Raw genomic sequence first — 10,000 nt, forward strand, 5'->3', positions numbered from 1 at the left:
ATCAATACAGGTCAGTACCGGTCAATACGGATCAATACCGGTCTATACCAGTCAATACAGGTCAGTACAGGTCAGTACAGATCAATACAGGTCAATACGGATCAATACCGGTCTATACCGGTCAGTACAGATCAATACCGGTCAATACAGGTCAATACAGGTCAATACCGATCAATACCGGTTAATACGGATCAGTACAGGTCAATACGGATCAATACGGATCAATACGGATCAATACCGGTCAATACCGGTCAATACCGATCAGTAAAAATCAATACAGATCAATACCGATCAATACCGGTCAAAACCGATCAATACCGGTCAATACCGATCAATACAGATCAGTACAGATCAGTACCGGTCAATACCGATCAGTACAGATCAGAACAGATCAATACGGATCAATACGTCAATACAGATCAGAACAGATCAATACCGATCAGTACCGGTCAATACGGATCAATACAGATCAATACCGATCAGTACAGATCAATACCGATGAGTACAGATCAGAACAGATCAGTACAGATCAATACCGGTCAATACGGATCAATACGGATCAATACCGGTCAATACCGATCAATACCGATCAATACCGATCAGTATGGATCAATGCCGATCAGTACCGGTCAATACGGATCAGTACAGATCAATACCGGTCAATATCGATCAGTACAGATCAGTACAGATCAATACCGATCAGTACAGATCAATACGGATCAATACCGATCAACCCAGACCGACCCAGTAATGGATGGGTTAGGGACCGACCCAGTAATGGATGGGTTAGGGATACGGACCGACCCAGTAATGGATCCGGTACCTTGGTCTTGGACGGAACCACCTTGGCGATGCGGTCCCAGCGCTCGGCGGTTCCTCGGGGGAACTGTTGCAGAGCGAGTTCTAGCAGCTTCTGTTGGCTCTGGGTCCAGCTGAGCTCCTCCTGCTCCTCCTGCTCCTCCTCCTCCACCGTGGGGTCAAAGTCTCTCTGCCGCCTCCCTCTGACCCGCAGATCCCCCCCCTCTGCCGCTGGGAGGGGCTTCCTGCTCCTCCTCCTGACCGCCGGAACCTCCTCCTCCTCCTCGTCCTGCACCTCCTCCTCACAGGCCTCGCTACCCCGCTGAGTCATCATGCTGTCAGGAGGAGACCTCACCGAAGGCGGTCCCTTCAGCTCGGACAGCTTCACCAGACCTGCAGCGCACAGTAGAACCTCAGTAGAACCCAATACTGACAGTAGAACCTCAGTAGAACCTGATACTGACAGTAGAGCCTCAGTAGAACCTGATACTGACAGTAGAGCTTCAGTAGAACCTGATACTGACAGTAGAACCTCAGTAGAACCTGATACTGACAGTAGAACCTCAGTAGAACCTGATACTGACAGTAAAACATAAGTAGAACCTGATACTGACAGTAGAACCTCAGTAGAACCCAATACTGACAGTAGAACCTCAGTAGAACCCAATACTGACAGTAGAACCTCAGTAGAACCTGATACTGACAGTAGAACCTCAGTAGAACCCGATACTGACAGTAGAACCTCAGTAGAACCTGATACTGACAGTAGAACCTCAGTAGAACCTGATACTGACAGTTAAACATCAGTATAACCCGATACTGACAGTAGAACCTCAGTAGAACCTGATACTGACAGTAGAACCTCAGTAGAACCTGATACTGACAGTAGAGCCTCAGTAGAACCTGACACTGACAGTAAAACATAAGTAGAACCTGATACTGACAGTAGAGCCTCAGTAGAACCTGATACTGACAGTAGAGCCTCAGTAGAACCTGATACTGACAGTAGAGCCTCAGTAGAACCTGACACTGACAGTAAAACATAAGTAGAACCTGATACTGACAGTAGAACCTCAGTAGAACCTGACACTGACAGTAAAACATAAGTAGAACCTGATACTGACAGTAGAACCTCAGTAGAACTTGATACTGACAGTAGAGCCTCAGTAGAACTTGATACTGACAGTAGAGCCTCAGTAGAACCTGATACTGACAGTAGAGCCTCAGTAGAACCTGATACTGACAGTAGAGCCTCAGTAGAACCTGATACTGACAGTAGAGCCTCAGTAGAACCTGATACTGACAGTAGAGCTTCAGTAGAACCTGATACTGACAGTAGAACCTCAGTAGAACCTGATACTGGAACAGTAGAGTTTACCTGAGGGGAGGCTGACGTTGTCTTTGGCCTGTTTCACTTTAGTCGTCACCTGTGGAAGAAGACAAACTTCAGTCAGTTTAAAGGAACAACACAAGGTTCCTCTGGGGGACTCGGACCGGTCCAGGATTGTGTTAGACTAGTTTAGCACCGACTGGAATCAGGGGAGTTACATGTTGGGTCTTGTTTATTGACCTCTGTCATGATCAGTGCCCGGTTTGGGCCTCCCATGAAACAGTGGTGTAGTTGGGGGCAACAGGTCTAAGTATGTCACCCTGGAGCAACTGGTCCAGGTCGCACTGAAACCTGCCCAGATAACGGACCTGGTCTGGCTCCGTCTGTAGGAAAGACACGAGGAGTCCGTTTCTACTAATCCCAAAGTAGTAAACAGCTTCTACGGAGAACATTTGATGTCTGGTGGCGAAGCAGCCGCACCAGGTGAAGGGCACCAGGTGAAGGGTATCAGGTGAAGGGTATCAGGTGAAGGGTATCAGGTGAAGGGTACCAGGTGAAGGGTATCAGGTGAAGGGTACCAGGTGAAGGGTATCAGGTGAAGGGTACCAGGTGAAGGGTATCAGGTGAAGGGCACCAGGTGAAGGGTATCAGGTGAAGGGTATCAGGTGAAGGGTACCAGGTGAAGGGTACCAGGTGAAGGGTACCAGGTGAAGGGCACCAGGTGAAGGGCACCAGGTGAAGGGTATCAGGTGAAGGGCACCAGGTGAAGGGTATCAGGTGAAGGGCACCAGGTGAAGGGTATCAGGTGAAGGGCACCAGGTGAAGGGCACCAGGTGAAGGGCACCAGGTGAAGGGCACCAGGTGAAGGGTATCAGGTGAAGGGCACCAGGTGAAGGGCACCAGGTGAAGGGTATCAGGTGAAGGGCATCAGGTGAAGGGCACCAGGTGAAGGGCACCAGGTGAAGGGTATCAGGTGAAGGGTATCAGGTGAAGGGTACCAGGTGAAGGGCACCAGGTGAAGGGTATCAGGTGAAGGGCACCAGGTGAAGGGCACCAGGTGAAGGGTATCAGGTGAAGGGTATCAGGTGAAGGGCACCAGGTGAAGGGCACCAGGTGAAGGGCACCAGGTGAAGGGCACCAGGTGAAGGGTATCAGGTGAAGGGTACCAGGTGAAGGGCACCAGGTGAAGGGTATCAGGTGAAGGGCACCAGGTGAAGGGCACCAGGTGAAGGGTATCAGGTGAAGGGTACCAGGTGAAGGGCATCAGGTGAAGGGCACCAGGTGAAGGGCACCAGGTGAAGGGTACCAGGTGAAGGGTACCAGGTGAAGGGTATCAGGTGAAGGGCACCAGGTGAAGGGTATCAGGTGAAGGGCACCAGGTGAAGGGCACCAGGTGAAGGGTATCAGGTGAAGGGTACCAGGTGAAGGGTATCAGGTGAAGGGTATCAGGTGAAGGGAACCAGGTGAAGGGCACCAGGTGAAGGGCACCAGGTGAAGGGCACCAGGTGAAGGGCACCAGGTGAAGGGCACCAGGTGAAGGGCACCAGGTGAAGGGTATCAGGTGAAGGGCACCAGGTGAAGGGTATCAGGTGAAGGGTATCAGGTGAAGGGTATCAGGTGAAGGGCACCAGGTGAAGGGTATCAGGTGAAGGGCACCAGGTGAAGGGTACCAGGTGAAGGGCACCAGGTGAAGGGCACCAGGTGAAGGGTACCAGGTGAAGGGTATCAGGTGAAGGGCACCAGGTGAAGGGTACCAGGTGAAGGGCACCAGGTGAAGGGCACCAGGTGAAGGGCACCAGGTGAAGGGTATCAGGTGAAGGGTATCAGGTGAAGGGTACCAGGTGAAGGGTATCAGGTGAAGGGTACCAGGTGAAGGGTATCAGGTGAAGGGTACCAGGTGAAGGGCACCAGGTGAAGGGCACCAGGTGAAGGGTATCAGGTGAAGGGTACCAGGTGAAGGGTATCAGGTGAAGGGTACCAGGTGAAGGGTATCAGGTGAAGGGCACCAGGTGAAGGGCACCAGGTGAAGGGTATCAGGTGAAGGGCACCAGGTGAAGGGTATCAGGTGAAGGGCACCAGGTGAAGGGTATCAGGTGAAGGGTACCAGGTGAAGGGTATCAGGTGAAGGGTACCAGGTGAAGGGCACCAGGTGAAGGGCACCAGGTGAAGGGTATCAGGTGAAGGGTATCAGGTGAAGGGTATCAGGTGAAGGGTACCAGGTGAAGGGTATCAGGTGAAGGGTACCAGGTGAAGGGCACCAGGTGAAGGGCACCAGGTGAAGGGTATCAGGTGAAGGGTACCAGGTGAAGGGTATCAGGTGAAGGGTATCAGGTGAAGGGTACCAGGTGAAGGGTATCAGGTGAAGGGTACCAGGTGAAGGGTATCAGGTGAAGGGTACCAGGTGAAGGGTATCAGGTGAAGGGCACCAGGTGAAGGGCACCAGGTGAAGGGTATCAGGTGAAGGGTACCAGGTGAAGGGTACCAGGTGAAGGGTATCAGGTGAAGGGTACCAGGTGAAGGGTACCAGGTGAAGGGCACCAGGTGAAGGGCACCAGGTGAAGGGTATCAGGTGAAGGGTACCAGGTGAAGGGTACCAGGTGAAGGGTATCAGGTGAAGGGTATCAGGTGAAGGGTACCAGGTGAAGGGTATCAGGTGAAGGGTACCAGGTGAAGGGCACCAGGTGAAGGGTATCAGGTGAAGGGCACCAGGTGAAGGGCACCAGGTGAAGGGTATCAGGTGAAGGGTACCAGGTGAAGGGTATCAGGTGAAGGGCACCAGGTGAAGGGAACCAGGTGAAGGGCACCAGGTGAAGGGTACCAGGTGAAGGGCACCAGGTGAAGGGCACCAGGTGAAGGGTATCAGGTGAAGGGTACCAGGTGAAGGGTACCAGGTGAAGGGTATCAGGTGAAGGGTACCAGGTGAAGGGTATCAGGTGAAGGGTACCAGGTGAAGGGTATCAGGTGAAGGGTACCAGGTGAAGGGCACCAGGTGAAGGGCACCAGGTGAAGGGTATCAGGTGAAGGGTACCAGGTGAAGGGTATCAGGTGAAGGGCACCAGGTGAAGGGCACCAGGTGAAGGGTATCAGGTGAAGGGCACCAGGTGAAGGGTATCAGGTGAAGGGTACCAGGTGAAGGGTATCAGGTGAAGGGTATCAGGTGAAGGATACCAGGTGAAGGGTACCAGGTGAAGGGCACCAGGTGAAGGGTATCAGGTGAAGGGTACCAGGTGAAGGGCACCAGGTGAAGGGTACCAGGTGAAGGGCACCAGGTGAAGGGTACCAGGTGAAGGGTACCAGGTGAAGGGTACCAGGTGAAGGGCACCAGGTGAAGGGTATCAGGTGAAGGGAACCAGGTGAAAGGTATCAGGTGAAGGGTACCAGGTGAAGGGCACCAGGTGAAGGGTATCAGGTGAAGGGAACCAGGTGAAAGGTATCAGGTGAAGGGTACCAGGTGAAGGGCACCAGGTGAAAGGTATCAGGTGAAGGGTATCAGGTGAAGGGTATCAGGTGAAGGGAACCAGGTGAAAGGTATCAGGTGAAGGGTACCAGGTGAAGGGAACCAGGTGAAAGGTATCAGGTGAAGGGTACCAGGTGAAGGGAACCAGGTGAAAGGTATCAGGTGAAGGGTATCAGGTGAAGGGTATCAGGTGAAGGGTACCAGGTGAAGGGTATCAGGTGAAGGGTACCAGGTGAAGGGTATCAGGTGAAGGGTATCAGGTGAAGGGTACCAGGTGAAGGGTATCAGGTGAAGGGTATCAGGTGAAGGGTACCAGGTGAAGGGTATCAGGTGAAGGGTATCAGGTGAAGGGTACCAGGTGAAGGGTATCAGGTGAAGGGTACCAGGTGAAGGGTATCAGGTGAAGGGTATCAGGTGAAGGATACCAGGTGAAGGGTACCAGGTGAAGGGCACCAGGTGAAGGGTACCAGGTGAAGGGTACCAGGTGAAGGGCACCAGGTGAAGGGCACCAGGTGAAGGGTATCAGGTGAAGGGAACCAGGTGAAAGGTATCAGGTGAAGGGTACCAGGTGAAGGGCACCAGGTGAAGGGTACCAGGTGAAGGGTACCAGGTGAAGGGAACCAGGTGAAGGGTATCAGGTGAAGGGTACCAGGTGAAGGGCACCAGGTGAAGGGAACCAGGTGAAGGGTATCAGGTGAAGGGAACCAGGTGAAAGGTATCAGGTGAAGGGTACCAGGTGAAGGGCACCAGGTGAAGGGTATCAGGTGAAGGGTACCAGGTGAAGGGCACCAGGTGAAGGGAACCAGGTGAAGGGTATCAGGTGAAGGGTACCAGGTGAAGGGTACCAGGTGAAGGGTACCAGGTGAAGGGTATCAGGTGAAGGGCACCAGGTGAAGGGTACCAGGTGAAGGGTATCAGGTGAAGGGTACCAGGTGAAGGGTACCAGGTGAAAGGTATCAGGTGAAGGGCACCAGGTGAAGGGTACCAGGTGAAGGGTACCAGGTGAAGGGCACCAGGTGAAGGGTATCAGGTGAAGGGTACCAGGTGAAGGGCACCAGGTGAAGGGAACCAGGTGAAGGGTATCAGGTGAAGGGTACCAGGTGAAGGGTACCAGGTGAAGGGTACCAGGTGAAGGGTATCAGGTGAAGGGCACCAGGTGAAGGGCACCAGGTGAAGGGTACCAGGTGAAGGGCACCAGGTGAAGGGCATCAGGTGAAGGGTATCAGGTGAAGGGAACCAGGTGAAGGGTATCAGGTGAAGGGTACCAGGTGAAGGGCACCAGGTGAAGGGCACCAGGTGAAGGGCACCAGGTGAAGGGAACCAGGTGAAGGGTATCAGGTGAAGGGAACCAGGTGAAGGGTATCAGGTGAAGGGTACCAGGTGAAGGGTATCAGGTGAAGGGTACCAGGTGAAGGGCACCAGGTGAAGGGAACCAGGTGAAGGGTACCAGGTGAAGGGCACCAGGTGAAGGGCACCAGGTGAAAGGTACCAGGTGAAGGGAACCAGGTGAAGGGCACCAGGTGAAGGGAACCAGGTGAAGGGAACCAGGTGAAAGGAACCAGGTGAAGGGAACCAGGTGAAGGGCACCAGGTGAAAGGAACCAGGTGAAGGGAACCAGGTGAAGGGCACCAGGTGAAGGATTCATGTTGGCAGAGATGTTATTTAAAGATTGTGAATGCTGATTAAGACGTCATCAACAAACTAAACTACTAGACAATCAAATGTTTTCAGCTCTAAAATAAAGAGCTGGACAAAAGATTTACAGCACAAAAACCTCTACTGCACTAATACTGATAAGTGATGCTGAACTGATCTCTGACTAATATGTTCACTCTGTAGTTTATCAGGTTTCAGCTTACATCATTCACTGATCTCCCCAGCTCATGGGCTATCTTGTCCCAGCGACCCGGAGTTCCTCCAGGGAATTTAACCATCAATCTGCTGAGGAAGCTCAGCTCATCCTCCGTCCAGTCTGCAGCCTGAGGACACAGGGACACATCATGTAGTAGAGTCTATGTTTATAAGCACAGTCTGTGTATATAAGTACAGTGGGTGTATTTTATAGTTTTTTGGGGCATTTTGCCCCAAGCCTTCAATAATTTTAAGACCCTGGTATAAACTGATCAGATCAATGACTGATCAATAGTATCAGACCTTCTTCTTTGCAGCCCTGCGGTCCTGCAGCCAGTCGTCCATCTGGTCTTCAATGTCCTCGATTGAAGAGGCCTCCTGGTAACTCTGGTAGTTCAGGTTCTCCGCTGACGGCTCGTAAACTGGAAACTCCACCTTTGGCTTCTTCACCTTTGGCCTCTTCTCTCCTGAGGACCAACAGCTCTGATCACATTCACAGTTGACAAGAGCCACACGATCAATAGTTTACCCCCATTCCAGTTAGCAGAGATATGAACCCAAACTCATTCTCTCCTCCACTGAACCACACAGCTATACATCCATGGTGCATTCAGTTGCAGCTGGGACAGTCTGTAATACATCCATGGTGCATTCAGGTGCAGCTGGGACAGTCTGTAATACATCCATGGTGCATTCAGGTGCAGCTGGGACAGTCTGACATATGACAGCTGCTAGAAAGGGTTTAATGTCAGACTGTTCACGGAAACATTAAAGAGACTGATCACTGATCATTGACTGTGATCGACTATCAATAACTTTAACAGCTGTCAGTTTTATGTGAATGTGCAGAAACTACAGAAGCTTAGGAGGAAAAAATAATAAAACAATAAAACTATTTACTGGTCACAACTTCCTGCTCAGCTTCAGCTTCCTCTCTCTGCTGCTGCTTCATCTGCTGGTAGTCCTCATAGTACTGCTGCACCTCCTGAAAGACAGACAGGTACCAGTCAGACAGACAGGTAGTCCTTATAATACTGCTGCACCTCCTGAAAGATAGACAGGTACCAGTCAGACAGACAGGTAGTCCTCATAGTACTGCTGCACCTCCTGAAAGATAGACAGTCCTCATAGTACTGCTGCACCTCCTGAAAGACAGACAGGTACCAGTCAGACAGACAGGTAGTCCTTATAATACTGCTGCACCTCCTGAAAGATAGACAGGTACCAGTCAGACAGACAGGTAGTCCTTATAATACTGCTGCACCTCCTGAAAGATAGACAGGTACCAGTCAGACAGACAGGTAGTCCTCATAGTACTGCTGCACCTCCTGAAAAACAGACAGGTACCAGTCAGACAGACAGGTAGTCCTCATAGTACTGCTGCACCTCCTGAAAGATAGACAGGTACCAGTCAGACAGACAGTCCTTATAGTACTGCTGCACCTCCTGAAAGACAGACAGTCCTCATAGTAGTGCTGCACCTCCTGAAAGACAGACAGGTACCAGTCAGACAGACAGGTAGTCCTCATAGTACTGCTGCACCTCCTGAAAGACAGACAGGTACCAGTCAGACAGAAAGGTAGTCCTCATAGTACTGCTGCACCTCCTGAAAGATAGACAGGTACCAGTCAGACAGACAGGTAGTCCTCATAGTACTGCTGCACCTCCTGAAAGACAGACAGGTACCAGACAGACAGGTAGTCCTTATAATACTGCTGCACCTCCTGAAAGATAGACAGGTACCAGTCAGACAGACAGTCCTTATAGTACTGCTGCACCTCCTGAAAGACAGACAGTCCTCATAGTACTGCTGCACCTCCTGAAAGATAGACAGGTACCAGTCAGACAGACAGGTAGTCCTTATAGTACTGCTGCACCTCCTGAAAGATAGACAGGTACCAGTCAGACAGACAGGTAGTCCTCATAGTACTGCTGCACCTCCTGAAAGACAGACAGGTACCAGACAGACAGGTAGTCCTTATAGTACTGCTGCACCTCCTGAAAGACAGACAGGTACCAGTCAGACAGACAGACAGACAGTCAGACAGACAGACAGACAAGTACCTGCACGGTCTGGGGAAGGTTTTTGATTGACAGGTAGATCCAGATGCTGACCTTCAGAGGGAGGAGGTCATGCCAGTGAGGACGCTCCTGAACCCTGAAACACACACACACACACACACACACACACACACACACACACACACACACACAGAATAAACGAGGTGTATTGATGACTCATTAGCAGTCTGTGACCTCCATGATGTCTTGCTGCATTGAGTCACTGAGCTGTGTAGTCTAGTATTCAGGTTCATTAACAGCTTTCAGCCACTAGGAGGAGCTCTAACAGGTTCATTAACAGCTTTCAGCCACTAGGAGGAGCTCTAACAGGTTCATTAACAGCTTCCGGCCACTAGGAGGAGCTCTAACAGGTTCATTAACAGCTTCCGGCCACTAGGAGGAGCTCTAACAGGTTCATTAACAGCTTTCAGCCACTAGGAGGAGCTCTAACAGGTTCATTAACAGCTTTCAGCCACTAGGAGGAGCTCTAACAGGTTCATTAA

The 10,000-nt window shown here is 51.4% G+C and overlaps 1 protein-coding gene across 2 annotated transcripts in view; it reads right to left on the reverse strand.

Annotated features, from left to right (window-relative positions):
- dnajc1 (DnaJ (Hsp40) homolog, subfamily C, member 1) overlaps window positions 1-10,000 on the reverse strand; it is a 15,249-nt gene that overhangs the window by 619 nt on the left and 4,630 nt on the right. For both annotated transcript variants that reach the window (XM_062415379.1, XM_062415378.1), the window contains exons 6-11: window positions 9,501-9,594; window positions 8,337-8,421; window positions 7,740-7,903; window positions 7,445-7,564; window positions 2,177-2,225; window positions 824-1,191 (exon numbers count right to left, since the gene is read on the reverse strand). In XM_062415379.1, coding sequence (XP_062271363.1) covers window positions 824-1,191; window positions 2,177-2,225; window positions 7,445-7,564; window positions 7,740-7,903; window positions 8,337-8,421; window positions 9,501-9,594 — 880 coding nt within the window. The remainder of the gene's footprint in view (window positions 1-823; window positions 1,192-2,176; window positions 2,226-7,444; window positions 7,565-7,739; window positions 7,904-8,336; window positions 8,422-9,500; window positions 9,595-10,000) is intronic.

Source organism: Scomber scombrus, unplaced genomic scaffold, assembly GCF_963691925.1.
Source record: "Scomber scombrus unplaced genomic scaffold, fScoSco1.1 SCAFFOLD_128, whole genome shotgun sequence".
Taxonomy (NCBI): Eukaryota; Metazoa; Chordata; class Actinopteri; order Scombriformes; family Scombridae; genus Scomber; species Scomber scombrus.